The sequence below is a fragment of the Condylura cristata genome, unplaced genomic scaffold (assembly GCF_000260355.1).
Source record: "Condylura cristata isolate star-nosed mole 26May11 unplaced genomic scaffold, ConCri1.0 scaffold00015, whole genome shotgun sequence".
NCBI classification, from domain to species: domain Eukaryota; kingdom Metazoa; phylum Chordata; class Mammalia; order Eulipotyphla; family Talpidae; genus Condylura; species Condylura cristata.
This window is the reverse complement of record NW_004567116.1, coordinates 46,321,792-46,339,548: the sequence shown is the minus strand read 5'-3', so window position 1 is coordinate 46,339,548 and position 17,757 is coordinate 46,321,792. Positions and strand designations below refer to the sequence as shown.

The 17,757-nt window shown below is 36.5% G+C and overlaps 1 protein-coding gene across 11 annotated transcripts in view; it reads left to right on the top strand.

The window, feature by feature from the left end:
- DLG2 (discs, large homolog 2 (Drosophila)) overlaps window positions 1-17,757 on the top strand; it is a 1,159,995-nt gene that overhangs the window by 1,108,452 nt on the left and 33,786 nt on the right. For 10 of the 11 annotated variants that reach the window (XM_012725352.1, XM_012725350.1, XM_012725354.1 and 7 more), the window contains one exon: window positions 17,573-17,618. In XM_012725352.1, the coding sequence (XP_012580806.1) occupies window positions 17,573-17,618 (46 nt within the window). Of the gene's footprint in view, window positions 1-16,683; window positions 16,784-17,572; window positions 17,619-17,757 lie in introns of all 11 variants that reach the window. The other variant, XM_004683250.2, reaches the window with a different exon arrangement.

The window sequence follows — 17,757 nt, the reverse complement described above, 5'->3', positions numbered from 1 at the left end:
TATATACATATTTAAATATATATACATATTTTTTTAATTATATTTCTCAAAAATGTTACCCAGGTCTAACTCATTATATCTAGATAGCTAGGTAGTGATCAGCCTCCATCCCTACTGGCCACTCATTTCATAACTAAACATTAAGTGCTGGACATGAAAAAAACCTTGTAACTTTTGTTAATGAAATAAAAGCATGTTCATATGTCTCCAAAAGACAGCATGACTGTATGAGTATAGGTAAGTTACTTGTTTTCTCTGACCCTGCTTCCTTATCTAAGAATGGATAATGTACCAATATGTTTGGCAAAGATTAGGATTTATTATGACCATGAAACAATGAAAAGCATATTGTGACTAAGGATTGTGATTTATCATAGTCATATACTTGAGATCCATTTAGAAAAACGGGTGAAAATAATTCTTTTCTACACAGCAAGGCCATTTAGTATACAGTGTTAACTGTATGAGGTCTCTTTGAGAAACATCTTTTGTTTTTTACCAGCAGTAATTTGTGATGCCAACAGTTTCCATCCATTTATAGAGTCTTGAGAAATTTGAGTTACACAACTATGAAGTGAGAACTTTTCTGGTGGATGTCGCAAATTTATCACAAGCACTTGTCAATATAAGTTAGCATTTATTTCACTTGTAAAGAAGGAAGACGCTTACATATATGCCCTTTGCCTTTCACATTTTGACAAGTCCATGAATATTTGTAAATATTTCACTACCACTTGTTGAAATGTTATGTGTGTCCTTGAAGTAAATGTTGTTTTTCCAGTAAGGTCCAAGGAGAAGGGCATTTGCTATGAGTGACAGAGCTGGCCGTGCTTCCTCTCTGAAGATTACCCCTGTGGCTACTTCCCAGGCCTGAAGGCCTTATGCAATGCTAGAAGCCCAAGTTCACCTTATAGTGAAGGGGGGGAAAAAGAAGAAGAAACCATGAACCAATGATTTCTATTTAACAGAATAGTTGCTTTGTTAAAGTTAAGGTGCTTTCCTTTCCCCAAAGGATCCTTCAAGCTGACTGAACTTCCCTTTTTACCTTCTTGTCAGTAATAGGCCAAGTTCACATTTGGTGAATGAAGGATTTGATTTTGATCGGTATTTCTAAAATGTAATGACTTACATTGCAGATTACAGAATAGATTATAAGACTTTTCTCATTAAATTGTCTAACAACCTATGAGGTAAGATCTATGTAAAGGCCTCTTTTAAAGAAAATAATCCTTCCAGTCCCCCCTGCTTGACTAAATCTTTTTATGATGGCATTCCTTAAGTATACATTAGCATAAAATTGAACACAAAGCCCTTGTGTTTATAACTCTTACATCTATAAAATGAAACTAGGGCCTCCCTGGTGGTGCAACAGGTTGAAGCACAGTACTACAAAGCTTGCCTCAGCTGCTTCACCATGAGTTCAATCCCCAGCCAGGCGGTTGACCCACATGGCATGGCAGACCTCTCCTGCTTCCCTGGCAGTTCCCCTCAGCAGTGTACACTTCATCAATCTGCCTGTTCTGCTCCCAACTCTGTCTCTGGTGAATCCTCTCAACCCCCCTGCACCTCTGGCCTATACCCCAAATCTGCATGCATAAATAAATATTTTTTAATTTAATTAAAATAAACTGGCACATCAAATATTGTAGGTATTTGGTAGTTATGTTTTATAAAATGAATTAAAAATCACAATGTTAATATGGTTGATGATGCTTAATAGCACTAAATTTTTACCCACAGTATAGACATGATAGGCGGCTGTGTGGAAGTTTCTTCTAAGTTCTACCTGTGGGGGTTAAGAGGAGACTCAGTTCTCTTACTGCCATTTCTCTGCAGTGCAAACTGTGAAGCCACTTTTGTGGAGGTGCCAGGCTGGGTCTCACTCACCCTTTACTCAGCACAGACCCTTAGGAGTTATTGAATAAATAATTACAGACCTCAGTTATGATACTACAGACATCTTTGTGGCTGCACCCAGACTTGACAGTTATCCCCATTGGTTTCACTGAGCAATGCTTATAGCACTGTGTGTGCTGGGCATGGAGGGTCTGCCTGGAGCAGCGGCCCTGTCGGCCCTCATCAAATTGAATTTGCTATTTTTAGTCTGCTCAGGCTTGGGAAGCCCAAGGGTTTGTAGTTGTTGTTGTTGTTGTTGTTTTCATTTTATAGTGAGAAAGCTCTCCCTTGTGATAAACATGTATAAAATATTGATGGGTAGATTTGGTGATTTTTCTTGCAGCTACAAATTCTCCTTAGTCAGAATTTATAATCCAAATATTTGAAATTACTGATTAAATGATACAAAGGGTGGTCTCAGAACTCTACAGGTGAGCTATGTAAGCTTGTACTCTTCACTTATTGCTTATTTCTTGAATTGAGGTAGATATTTAAAGGGATTAAATAACAGCTGAGGGACTCCCGCCAGTACATGCCATGCCTGAGCCCCAGCTTCCCCCAAATCCTATACTTCGTCCTTGCAGCTCCTTGCCATTTCTTAGGCACACAGGATTGAAGAAAGAGAGTGAGGGGGCCCTTCTCACCCCTTACTGAACTCTGAAATCAGCTTTACTGCTTCTCCATCTGACAATGACTTATTCATTCTTTAAATCCCAGCTAGCACTGTGCCTGCAAGCCCTCTTCAGCTTCCCCAGGGCCCCGGCCTCCCTCTTCAGTGCCCTCAGAACTTGTCCCTGCATTCTAGCAAATATGACATGGTATGTGATGGTTTGCTTAAGCTCACTTGGTGGCACAGGGGACGCATAGGAAGTGAACCCCTTCATAGATATTATGCAGCAACAACCAGGCTGAGAAAGCAAGCTTTTGCCACCCCTCCTCTCAGAGAAAGTACCTTTTCCTGATTTATGCCAGCCAATTTTATCACTGGAGTCCTTAGTACAACATTTGGCAAGAATAATAAATGCTTGTGAAGAAAAAATAAAAGTTATCATTTGTTGAGCATTTACCGTGGCTAAGCCTTTATGAGCCTGTTTCATTTAGCACTGCAATAGCCTGACATGGAGGTGTTAGTATTCCATGCCTTTGGAATCCTGAAGTCATCAATACTGTTGTCAGTTGTGGTACCTTCTACTAGCATATGCATATTTAAGCCACTGGAATGGATTGAGAATTAGTAAAGAGTAGCAACACTGTTTATTAAACACTGACTCTTTCTTAGGCACTGTGCTAGGGGAGCAGATACATTTTCTCACATTTGTTAAGTGAATAGTTTGTCCATAGAAGGTGCAAAATTTACTACCCTTGAGCCAGGACAGCAGTCTGAGGAATGGATATAGAAATACACTAGTAAGGGATCAAGAATTATCGTGAAGTTTCTGATCTCCTAGGATGGGGGCTTAGGGGATACAGGGACAAGAAGCATTCCTCTTTGACTTTAACTTGACAGTAGTTACAGTGACAGACTCACCCAGTCAACACTGGTTTCTAATAAAGAAATCGTGACATGAACATGAATAAGAAATCTACGCATGTGTGTGGGAGTGTGTGAGAGAGAGAGAAAGCAAGGGGGGGTGGAATATTGAGGCTTTTGAATTTGCTTTTTATCCTTTAAGACAGGTGTATGTGTTTACATAGTTTTACCTTTGCACTCGGAAATGTAAGAATTGAAATCCTTGCCAAGTGACAATAGGCATTTTTATCAGCTTCTGTTTGAGTTTACCAATCAGTGTTCAGTTTTCTTTTCTTTTCTTTTCTTTTTTTAAGTGTTATTTATTCACTCAGACAGAACTGGGGTATAGGCCAGAGATGCAGTGAGTGAGCGAATTCACCAGAGACAGAGTGGGGAGCAGGCAGATCAGGAGAGGTCTGCCGCGCCATGTGGATCTCCTCCGGGGAAGGCGGGGATCAAACTCATGCAGAAGTGGCTTAAGCTTCTTAGGGCTGTGCTTTAACCCGCTGCGCCACCAGGGAGGGCCCAGTGTTCAGTTTTCTCCCCCCAAAAGATGAGCCATTGAGAAGGCCTTTGGTCACTTACAAGCTTTCATGTTGAACTATGATACACTCCCTTGAGGGGCTCTGCTTATCTTAGAAAATACATTGCATCTGGCCCAGCACATGCCCCATGGTGAGATGGACATGAAAGGTACAGTGTGGGCTGCACAGATATGCCCAAGACATATCTGTCCTCATCCTGTTTGTCCGCTCTCCTGCCATGAGTCCTAACTCCTTGGCTAAGTACAAGCCCTGATCCCTGCAATCCATCCCCTTAAAATGGAACGACAGGCCCAGCAGCTCAGCTGCAATGGAATCACCTCCATTGTCAAGTTAGTTACCCCTCCTTCATTCAAGCATAAAGTGAGAATTAGTCAATTGGGCGCAACTTTACAAATACATTTTTGTATTGTAATTCCTGGTTTGTCCTAGTCAATGCTAAGACACAACTACAGTGATGGCTTGTGCTCTGCATCCACAGTTATATATACTGGTCCCATCAAATAGGAGAGGCAAGAAGCAAAGTGTTCATTCCTGAAGCTGAGTCATCTAGCCAAGAAGTAAAATGGAGTGCTTCTCCTAACTGAAAATGGAGGGGGAGGAGGGAACAGGCAGAATGGAAGAAGAAACAACAGCTATAGTGTTCAGGACCTTTGAGATCACCTCACTGACTTCCCTGACAGAAGCAGCAGCACATTCAGGGAGGGAATGTGACTTCCTTAAACTTATGTAAAGAGGAAGGGCCAGGCTAGGCGTCTCCTCTCTCTGTTTCTGTAACATGTTGAACCTGAAAATTTGCTGATTGTCCTTGACTAAACAGTTAAGCCTCACAAGCAAAACAAGTCTCTTCTATTGAGCCTTCTTGGTTAACAATGGTGATTATGCTATTAGGAAGTAAACATAACTCCTATATCACATATTAGAAAAATGACTTCTGGAAAAATGTAATAACTAGCCCAAAGTCATATAGCCAGTGAGTTAAATCATACTGGCAAGGAAGACTCAAAATGAAAACATGTCTGGAATAGAAGCCATGTCTCTAAGCCTGTCTGTCCCAGGATGGGGATGTTATCTCTTCCCTGTGCACACACCCCACTTTACAGATACCGAGGAGCGTGCAGTGATGATGGCTTCATCCTGCCCTGTGGTGCCTCCCTTTGAGCAAGCCAGTCTAGAGTTACAGTCCTGGGCCCATCCTGCCTGCCTGCAAGGGCAGAGGATGGTTTTCCTGCCATGGACGCCTCACTGCCCAACACTTCTCTCAGCCAGCAGTGCTTGGGCAACTACTATGTACACAGCCTTGAATGCAAACAGAAAATAAAAATAAGTGACGCTTAGACTTTGGAGTATAAAAGAGCTGAGTTTCTGCCATTTACCAGCTGAACAGATGTTACCTTGTTAAACCTCAGTTTTCTTATTTGTAAATATGTAAAAATATAGACAAAGGTGTGTGTGTGCAGGGGGCGGGGGATTGTATTGTGGGAAGAATCCAATAAGCTAATTAGTAAGAAATGTTTGACAAGATGTATACTGAGAAAGACTTCCACAGATAATCATTTTAATTACTATTATTTTTATCAATGAATTTACACTCTAATTGGAGAAAAAGCACACTTTAAGTTACAGGAGAACAGTTTAGGACTGCCTGCCTAATTCCTTTCACTGGTGGAATAATACCCACCTCCCTGTTCTACATGGTGAATGATGATCTGTCCTTCAGTGTCTAGTTCCCATTTCATCGCTTGTCTCCTTCCACAGCAGCACTTTTTCTGCTTTGCTGATTCTTCTTTAGTACCTTAGGTACACTGTCACTTTTCTCTAATAACTTAGGAATCTCTCTGTCCCTGAACTGTGAGGTCCTTTGGAGTTTCTTGTAGCTCCAGTTCCTAGCATCTGTCCTATGCATGTGCTCAGTCAGTGTTTGGTGCGTGAATAACTGGAGGCAGCTGCTTAGGGTTCTGGAGTCGCTAGGGAAGCCTTCTGTCAGGAGTTGGTGTGTGAAAGATGAGTAACTTCAGAAGTGCTTAGAAATGTAGCAATGGAAATAGAGGGAAAGATAAAGGATTCTGTTGCTCTATAATGGTGTGATCGATTTATGGAGTTAGTGAGGGTCTTTAACTCACTCAGGTAAGGGCATATCAGCTTACAGCTTCCTTGCTTAACCTTATCGGGTTACAGTAGCTGCAGGCTAGGTGTGTAGGGCCAGCCAGTGAAGACTGGCCTAAGAGATTGCCATTAAAAGAAGAGTCCTCTGAAGAAGATATAGAAGTGGCGTTCCTGGGAATGAAGAAATGCACTGGAGGCGTGACATGCTTCCTGCAAATGAGCACATTACTTCAGTCTAATAGAAAACACTCAGTGTTATAGCCCATAGGAAACTCATCATGTTCATTGCTTGAACATTTGAAAAGAATAAACTAACAGATTATACTTCAGATATAAAGTATAAAATTACGGGGAAAGGAATATTTTTTAGAGTTCTCGGCTGTGGTTACTGCAGCTATATGCTGAAAGCAGAGCGGGACACTTAGAGCTTTAGCACTCAACTCCGGAGCCAGCTGCTTGGGTATGAAACTTAACTCATGACCGTGAATCAGTGACCCAATTTTCCTATACCTTAGCTTCCTTATGTAAAAATATGCAGATAAGTTGTAGCCACTAAATGTGAATAGATGAAATATGGAAAGCACTGAGGATGGTTAATCTGTGTTTATTGCTTATACAGACTCCAGCCATGTGGGTAAGCATTTACCAAATGTTAGTCAAAAAAAACATAGTTGTTGTGATCACAAAGTACTTTCTTATCAACGTTGTTTCTCCCATGGTTCTGGAGCACTGTGACAAGAACAAAGCAAAATCTTAAGACAAGAGTTAAGCTGACAATAAAACATGAAATTCACACCAATAAGGTCATTAGAGAACTCTTAAGTCCCAAACTGGATAACTAGGTGATGAGGAAGGAGAGAACTGGAATAATCAGAGAAGCCAGCCTAGCCTGGAGGGTACTCAGTTAAGGTTATTAAGATAATTAAGATGGGATTTCATTCAGGTTAGGATATTTTTAACTGTTATGTCAAGCTCAGGAATTTGGAGGAAAAGGAAGTATAAGAATAAAAGAACCAGGCCCTCCCTGGTGGCACAGTGGGTTAAAGCACAGCACTAAGAAGCTTAAGCCACTTCTGCATGAGTTCAATCCCCGCCTGCCCCGGAGGTGACCACAAGGCATGGCAGACCTCTCCTGACCCGCCCACTGCTCCCCTCAGCAGTGTACTTCGTTGATCTGCCTGTTCTGCTCCCCGCTCTGTCTCTGGTGAATCCTCTCACCCTCTGCATCTCTGGCCTATACCCCAGTTCTGTATGAATAAATAAATAAATCTTAGGGGAAAAAAAAAAAAGAACCCTCTTAGTTTCAATGCATTGGGGGATGCTAAAATAGAAAGGTGGGATAGGGACTTTTTTAACTTGACCTTGAATGAGGTTTCAGAATTTTACAACACAAAATCTATGAAAGAAGCTTCAGAGATTAGCTATTCCAAGCACTTTATTTTACACATGAATAAACACCCAGAAGTGAGGTGACTTGCCCAAGTCACACTAGAATTGACAGCAAATGGCAAGCAAAAGCAAATAAAGAAGAAAGGAAGCTGCATTTCTCCACAATTTATTCTGCCCTGCTAACTTGAAGCTTTGTGTGGTCACTGGCCCTACCTATAGTTTTTGAAAAATGTGAAATGACTTCTTCAAGTTCATTGAAGCTGATAGAACCTTTATGCTACTGTCAGCAAAGGATTCACTCATCCATACACTTATTCATGTTAATTATCAGTAAACATATAATGTCATTATTCACTTTATTCATTGAAAAATTTAATACATTGAATAGCTGCTGTATCTGTGTGCCAAACCCTCTGTTAAGTCTTTAACGATTTAGTCTTAACTTAGGTAGATATTAATATCTGTTACTTGTGCTGAGATTATAAAACTAGGTAATCATTTTGATTATATGCCTTTCGTGTGTGTGTGTGTGTGTGTGTGTAGTGTGTAAATGCACACTACTTTCTGTGGTAGACACCTTAAACAACAAGCTCTGCGACTCCATTAATTGCTGTATTATTCTAAAATTGTCCTGCATTTCATCATTAACTCTTAAAATGCTGTGGTTTATACCACAGCCCTTAGGATCTGAAAACTAAACTAAACTAAACAAAAGCCAAAACTTTCCTTCCCTACTTTACTCATTTTAAGATAGTCTCATCTATATGACATGTTGTTATTATTTTAAAATCCCCATATGTTAGAGAAATGGGAATGAGAATAGATGAGTGGATAAGAGACTGTTACATTTTTTCTTATTTCTATGTTAATGATTTAATAAAGTGTGCAAAGGCAATTCATACAATACCTAAATAGTACTAAATGATGACTGGAATTAGTCTTGTCTTTCCTTTCTTTAAATAATACTGGTAGAATATTCCTGATCTACTCAGGAATAATAATTTGAGCAGATTTTCAATATGATACCCTGAATTTTAAATATATTATTTTCATATATTTTTATTATCTCATAGCTTCAGATTTTAATAAGTAGATAATTTAAATTTATGCTTTCATGGCAATAAACACTTTTAGAAAAGTTGGTCTTTAATCAGAGAACTGGATAGTGAAATCTAAAATGTACTTTCGCAGTTGTAAGACATATCACTACATCATGTGGGATATATCATTCTCTTTTGACTTAATTAAATAAATCTTGCTCTTGACTGACAGACTTATATGTAGGGTTGTCATTGAAACCTTACATTATAATAGATATTATAGGAGAGTATACAGTGTTAAAAGAAAAAAAAAGTAATTAGGACACATCATTAAAACTACTTATACAATAAAAATAAATGATTCCTGGTGGAAATCTCTATTATTATAGATCATTCTGAAAGCAGTTTTCAATGTGTCAAAAAAAATTAATTTCTAATTCCTAATATTTAAGTCAATAGGCTGGCCAGTTAGCTCAGTTGGTTAGAGTGTAGTGCTAATGTTTAAGTCAATAATTCAACTTCTAGAAATCTGCCCCAAGAAAATTTTAAAATAAATTACTATATTTGTTGCAATATAGAACCCTTTAAAAAGCGTTAAAATTAGTTAGTGAAAAAAATGTGGTGATTTTAATGAAACTGAATATTACTAAAATATTTTAAAATTTTTCTTTATTCAGTTATAGTCCACATAGCTGAAAAATGTGATGGTGTGCAAAAACACAAATAGCTGAGCCATCACATTTTTACTACTTAGAATAAATGGCAACTAAAATTAACTCAGATCATTGAGCATAGAATTATATAATTCTGAAATATAAATCTTCAGAGATAACAACTTCAGAGAAATGCAACAAAAGAGCAAATGTTATTTACTTATGGTTCTTACTTTTTTTCCCAGTGTTCATTATTCTTTACTTTCTCTTCCTCCTCCTCATACTTCTGCTCAAAGTTTCTCTCTCTATCCCTATATAGATGTCATTGTTCAACATTTTGATTCATGCATTCATTTAGTGAATATTTATTGAATACCTGCCTGTATATACAGAAATGAAAATTATGTAGTACCTGAATGAGATCATACTTTGGCCAGGAACTAAACATGTAAAAATGAGTGGTATTAGACTTGGGTAGAATAACTAAGCATAATCTTAAAGATGCACCAGCCTCACATGATAGAAAAGAGGAAGAGTTTCTATGACCACCTTTAGAGTCAAGACAGAGAAGATAAACCTAAACATCTTTAGAAGAGTAGCCTAAACTGGAAATGCATTTTTTAAGAACTGCCATGGTTCTAAAGTAAAGATGGATAAGACATAATTCTTAAGTCTTCAACCACTAATCTGTTGTTTTTTTTTTTAACCACCGTAGCTTAGTTTGCCTGTTGTGGAACTTCTCATAATTGAAATCACACATGTGTATCTAGTGTCTACCTTCTATCATTCAGTATAATGCTTTTAAAAATCATCCATGCTGTTGCTTTTATCAATACTTCAATCTTATAATGGAAATCAGAATTGTTTCCAGTTTCAAGTAATTATGAACATTCATATTCATACCTTTTAGTGGACATATTGTTCTCTCAAGTAAACAGCTTTGGGTGAGTTTGAGCCTGGATTTGTTACATGATTAACTTTATATTAAACTGCCAAACTGGTTTTCAAACTAGCTCTACCATTTTGTATTCCCACTAAAAATTTATATGAAAATTTAAATTTCTACATCTCAAATTGTCAGTCTTAGAAAGATTTCAGCTATCTTCATGACATCTTGTTTTGGCTTGAACTCACACTTCTCATATGACTTGTGATATCATAAGTTTGTTGTATGTTAAGTAACAAATCAAGTATCTTAGATATTTTTTATTGGATTTTCTTTATTGTTCAGTAGAAGGAGTTTCTGCATATTCTGAACAGTAACACTTAGTCAGATATATGTATTATAAATAGGTTATTATTCGCCTTTTCATTTTCTTAATCACCACTTTTGAAGAACAAAAATTTGTAATGAAATCTAATTTATCAACTTAGTTTTGATCCTTTTTGCTTTTATATTCTATCTAAAAAGCTGTTGGCTACTCAGATAACAAATACAGATCATGTTTTCTTTTAGAAATGTGATAGTTTGAGCTTTTACATGTAGGTGAGCAGCCTATATTTAGATCATTTTTATATGTAAGTTATGTGTATAAATCAAAGTTCATTATTATGACAATTTTTATGCATAAAAACATAGAATAGAATTATGAACCTCTTATAGCTGTTACTCATTTTAAACAATTATCAATTCAAGGTTATCTTATTTTGTATATTTTCAAATTAGATGTATTTCATAAATAGAGATAGAAAATAGGTAGCTAGAGAGATAGGTGGACATAGAGAAAAAGACAGTGATGACAGTTTGTAGAAATTATGACCGTGTGTAGGTATTATGACCATGTATGTGTGTGTATTCTGATCCAAAACTCAGTTCAGGATAAGACATTTTGTTTCTCCTATTTCCTTAATCTCCTATAATTTAGAGTGTTTTCTTAGGTTTTTATGCTTTTGTGACATTAGCATACTTGAAGAGAAATGGCTCTTAAATTTAATTTTCTTAGTTATTTTTTCATGGTTAGCTTCAATTAATGCATTTTTAGCAGGATACTGTACAAGTTATACTATATGCTTCTCCATGTATTACAGTAGCAGTCACATAGTGCCAGGTAACCCCATTATTTGGTAACTAGTTAAGGTGACATCTGACAGATTATATAGTGTAAAGGTACCTGGTCCAAGCTTTTAAACTGTGAAAGATACATATCCTGTTTCCTAGCAAACTTTTAACCTATAGTTTTAGCAGCCAGCGGTGATTCTTACCTGAATTGATTATTATGGTTGTTGGGAAATGTGAATTTGTTATGCTTTCTGTAGCTTTTAGCTGGTATCCTACTATATTGAAGAGTTTTCTTTTTCATTGTTAGTTATTCAATTTAGGTGCATTAGGTAATTTCTTTTTAAATTCAGGAATTTCTTTTTTAATTCAATGTCTTATACTCCATCATTGCCATTATTCATTGTAACATTCAAATTGTCTAGGATTGACTGGTATGACTCCTTTTAAACTACATATATTGAGTGTAAATGAGGTACTCTGGCCCTCTCATTTAATTAAAAAAAAGAAAAAAACCTTTGAGTCAAATCTTCTCAACTTTAAGTATTTCAATATGACATTATTTACATTATTATACACAGAGAAACAATTACTGAAATACCAAACATCCAGTCTTTATTCTGGCTTCAAATTGACTTACAAACACTATAAATGCTTTTTTGTTACTTTGTTCTTTTTTATAATTTGTTTGAACAGAAACTAAGTCTTTTGAAATTAGTTGATACATCTTACCTCTTCTGAGCTATATATCTTCCTCTATTATTTGTTTACTGTCAATTTTTTTAAAAATCCAAGTCATTTGTCTTACAGAGCTTGTTTCATACCAGATTTTCCTTACTGTCTAATTTATCTTGTTTCTCTGTCCTCTTTATAGCTATGAATGTTACTTGAGTCTAGCAATTTGATTAGTAACTTGCAGGGCTAGCTTGTAGTAATATTTTGTTCTTTTATCTTCTGATTATGTGTGTGTGTGATGTTAGTAACTCAGTGTTGATGGTATTAAATTAATGCTCAATGCCTAGATTTATTAATTCATTAAGATTTGGAAAATATTAAAGACATAGGGTATGTTTACACACATCCATTTATGGCTACACATATATGTGTGTGTCTCATATATATATATATATATATATATATATGTTAAGTCACTTTTTTCTTTAACATCTTCTTTCTTTGTGTCATCTTTATTTTTCTTGAGAGCTAGTTTACCTCTCTTGTTCTAAAATTCTCTATGTCTTCTGTATAAGAGCAAGCTGTAAGTATTACAATATGGTGGCCTAAACTTATAGTAACAACTTTCCAAAAGGAAACAATTATTTTAGAAAAGGGAAGAATGAATTAAAAGGAAAGAAAAATTTATGAAAGATAAGGCGGTGACAAAAGTAGTTTATCTCTGTTCAGTATAAATTTAAGTCTAAATTCTGCCCAGAGAATATTCATACCACGAAGGTGACATTTAGAATGATAAAACATATAAAATTTGAAAAATTATAATGGGAAGATGAGGAGAAAAACTGAAACATGCTCCTGGTCTTAAAATTTTCTGGATGAGAAAGATTTTAAAAAGGCCAAGATTCACTCATGTATCTTTAAGAACATGGGACTTCAATAGAAGGAGCAATTCAAGTTTGTTGCTTTGTTTCATTTCTTTCTTCAGAATGCCTGTATTTTGTCTTAAGCCAAATGCCATTTGTTTGCCAATGCCATTATATTTGGGGGTCAGGCTGAGTATTCTGAGTGACAGTGATGATGTGCTAACTCTTGGCGTGGTGCTCTAATGTCTGTCACAACATGAAAAGTGTTCATGTAGCAGAGACACAGCAGAATCAAGGCAGGTCTGTGTATGTGATTGGTTGCCAGGGTTGGGGAAGATGTTTCCCTATCATTCAACTAAAGTTAAAAACTATTTATATCAAATACCTTTTAAAACATACTGTTAATGTTTCCTCTAATCCCCTGATGTACAGGTTGGGAAGGGATTCATTTTTTAAAAAGTGTCCCTATTGATATACAGTTCACATACTATCTAACTCACCCACTCAAAGTGTACAGATCAGTGTTTTATTACTATTATTATTCATAGAGTTATATAATCATCATCACACTCTAACTTTAGAACAGTTTCACCTCCCCTACAGCTAACACTCTACTCATTAAGTGTCACTCCCTACTCTCTTTATCCCTAACCCCTGTCCTAACCAACCACTAATCTGCCTGGCTCTTCAGATTTGCCTGTTATGGACAATTGACTTTTAATTGCCATCATAGCCTGTGTCACTAAATGTATTGTATTTTATTTTTAACATTATCACAACAACAGTACAATACAATACAATACAATACAACCCACAGAAACTTCGATGAATATCAGAAATATTCTGGCATGATAACCGTCAAATGTATTGTTGAAATCAGCAGTATCTGAGTGAGTTAAATGATTGCCAGTGAAGCTGTAGGAATGATAGATTATTATAGTGCTTTAGAGAGTCAAATTTTGCTAATTATATTAATAAACATAAAACTCACTTGGCTTACAGAAAATCTTTTTTATCATAAGAACCAGAAATACTTACAAATTCACATCCTTACTTCACTGCTAACCATCAGTGTGACTAGACAAGAGACTGGTAAGCTTCAGTTTCCTCATCTGTAGGATGTATAACCTCATGAAGTTAGTGAGGAAAAGTGTAAACTTTTCAAACCAAGTCTTGTGCATAATAAGTGCTCAATAAACATTAGTTATTGTCTTGTCACTCTTGTTCATAGAACTCATTCAGGACAAATTCCAAAATGAAATTCCAACTTGCAGTTTACTATATATGATTGACATTTTCAAGATCTCTATTCAAAAAAAGTTTCCTTCCATTAAAAGAAATGGATCAGGCTTTAAGATACTATCATGTAGAGAGAAAAAAAAATTGCATTGATTGATCAAGTATGATTCATAAAACCATCAGTTAGCCTTTAATTAGTTTGTAGTCATATGTTCTATAAATAGTAAAAGTGAAACTTTAGTATCCTCACTTAACAGTCATGTAACGCCACATTCAGCAACTAAAAGTTTATATAATGACAATATGTGATTCCTAAATCGGTGAGTGTGACCTGAGCTGTGTTTCGATGTTATGTTCATAAATATTAGGCATTATCCTTTACTTCAATGCAAAATAATTTTGGTTAATAAGATTATGGAGTTAGATAACTGTATGCTTGAGAAATTATCATGTATTTTCTGTTCTCTTCAAAATTGTGGTACTAAATATGATGTCCCAATGAGATGACACAACATTTTCATACTTGGGAAATGTTAACACATTACAGTTCTTGCTTTGAACAGACATAAGAATTCATATCACAGACAACATATGTTTCATTTTCTTTTGAACCCCTGAGACAATTTAAATGGTATGGTTTGCATGCGGCCCCATTTTAGACCTCAGCACCTCCACATTCATTGTCTGTGTCCACATTGTCACCCCAGGCTTTTCTCCTCTGGCATTGTTTTGTATTTGCATGAAAGTGTATAAATTTCTCTTGCATGAAAAGTCATCTGTAATGTTAAAGTTAAATGTCTAACATCTTGCAATATCATGTCATTAAGTTTTACATACTTTTTTCTTTTCTGTTCAGTTATTGAAGTTTAAATATGCTTGAAATGTAAAAGTGGCATGAAACTGGAGTGATGCAAGAATATTTAATGTTGTTTTAAGGACTTAGCATATTTTCTACCTGGGAAAATTTGGCGGGAGTTCCCAGCCTTGTCTTTGAACACTATTCCTCAATAATACATCATGACTTCTATTCAACATAAAATTACATTGAACTTAAGTGCTGTCAGCAGAATAATAAATTCTGAAGTGATACTTCTTTTTTTTTTCCCTATGAGACTGTATTTCTAGCACCTAAATATGAAGTATAAAATTTGTCCCCTGATTTCAGGAATTTTTAAATGTTTGATTTATTATTTTTTCTAAAATCTTGAAAAAGCATTGTTATACATGAATTTGGTTAAGTTCCTAATAATTAAAAAAATAATGAGTTAATGAATGATAGCACCAGAATTTTGGTATTTTAATGTTTCCTGAATGACTAGTAAAATTTGATAGAGGAATATATAAGTATACAAAAAATAATAACTTATTTATGCCATTTGGTCAAGCTTCAAATTCAAAAGGGCACATAACTAATTCCCATAATGGGTCAAAGTACAGACACCCAATAAGTGCTTTGCCCTTCAAGAATCACCTTGCTGGCTCTACAGTTATTCCTACCAGCTGCTATTACTATATTTGACCCTTTTGTCAAGTTACCTTCAGAGTATTTGACATACTCATTTTAATGCCTATGTGGTAACAGATCTTATTCTTTGGAGGGTGACTCTTAGATCCAAATCAGTCAAATAAAAATGGTAAGCTAATGAAATAATTTTTACATGATATTTGTATAAAAATTAATAAGATCTGCTGGTCTGTAGGTTATGAAATGACTGAACACATTTCCCAAAGAACCCCACAAAGTATTTACATAATAATAGCATTGATGAGAACAAATGGAATTTTCTTAAGGAGTCTTCTAGGGAAGCATACAATACTCATTTGAATGAATTGGCTCACATGCCTATTATATTACATACCTCTGTCGTTTTCAATTCAGTCTCATTTGAGCTGATACAATAGTTTACATTTTTAAGAACAGTCCTTATTATTTTTTTTCAACATGTCAGAATACAGATGAGTGTCTATTATTTCTCCCTTGCTTGAGAAAATATCTAGTTAATACCTCTTTAGCAGTAACTTTAACAATTGTGGTTGATGGTTTCTCAGTTGTCATCAGTTGGCTCTGTGATATCAGCAAAGGCTTCAACCTCTCTGTGCCTCTGACCTCTTAACCTACAAAATGAGGTCTTGAGACTAAATGATCTTTAAAACCCTTTTTGAGTAAAAATGTTCTGCTATAACAAGCATACATCTTCATGTAATGTTATAATTTCCATAGATCATAAATCTGTACACTTCTCTGTGAGGTGTTAATAAAATCCAGCTGAATGAATTCAAGTTATTTAAAAAGACACCCAGACATTGAGGAAATAATTTCTCTAGTAAAGGCTACCTAATCTTGTTTATATAGCACTGCCTTACATGGGTCTCACAACCTACAAGTTGCAACTGTCATCACCACCATACAGATGAAGAAGGTGCTGACCTTCAGAGAGACTCAGTTACGTCTCTAAGCCTGTGCACTGGGCCAGCAAGTAGTAGACCAGGACAGAGATTATGGGTCTCCTGCTTCCTGTTTAAAATGCTTTTCCACCTCATCAGTTACCTGTGCCAGTTTTTGAATTAGGTGACAATTTTCGCAAGGTGTCATTGTTCAGTATTCACACTCCTTAAAACTAAAATCTGCCTTTAGGGCCTCTGGCACCTCTGTACAATACCCACTTGCGTCACTACAGCTCTGTCTGCTTTTACAAGCTAGTTGTCTTGTCAGCATGAGTGTGACAACAATTAGACGTCCCCTGTTTTTGCCCCATGCCTTTTCTCCTTCACAGTCATTCAATGACAAGCGTAAAAAGAGCTTCATCTTTTCACGAAAATTCCCATTCTACAAGAACAAGGAGCAGAGTGAGCAGGAAACCAGTGATCCTGAACGTAAGTAGCTTCTCGAAGAGAATGTCACATGCAACACAGAGAAAAAATTTCACACCAACACTCATGAGGTAGGCACCCCATGTCACACGCCTAGGCAAACCAACACATGAGGCAGGCAGGTCAGGGCTTACTACTGTGACCAGTGCTTGGCTGCAGTCTGGATCCTTCCCTTGATGTGGCTCTTCTTTTCAGAATGCATTGGAGAGGGACTTCAGGAAGCTGGGGTGACACTTTCCCCCAGCATTTACCTGTGACCAGGATTGGGTCTGGTTTGCCTTTTCTGTTATGCAACTCTCTAGGGCTTGAGACAAAAACATTGGCTTCCACTGCCACATATATCTCTTATGGAACTAACTGGGAGTGGTTAAGTTACCTCCATTGATCACTAACACATTTGATCACTTTTTCCCTCCCACAATTATGCATTGAGCGGTATGCCTGTACTGGCGGATGCTAAATCTAAAAATTCATCATAAAACTCAAAAGGATCATTGTTCTCATTAGCACGTTTCTGTGGCAATATTGACAGTACGCAAAAATGGCATTTGCCAAATCTTTCTTTTTTAGTAACAATCTTCCACTTAAAAAAAATTGCTTTGTTTTATAAATCCTGTCTCAGCCCAAGGAGATGGGGGAATGAAAGTTTTTTTCAAAAGAGAGTGGGATCCAGATTGCTGAGGCAACACGGTCTTGTCATGGTAGTATCCATTTCAACTCCACTGACTTCTTCCTTCCTCTTCCGTGGCTGTTCTTCCTCTCTCATTGCTCTCTCTGGGGACTTCCATGCAGGACATCCCCGGATTAGGTGACGACGGTTATGGAACAAAGACTCTGAGTAAGTTCCCAGGAATGGTCACTGTAACTTTTCTTTACTTTTCCTTTCTTTTTAAGTTTGGCTTTTGTTCCTTTCTTGAGGGCCTTTCACTCCTAGCATGCACAAGATCCAAGTTTTATTTGTTACCTAGCTGTGAATG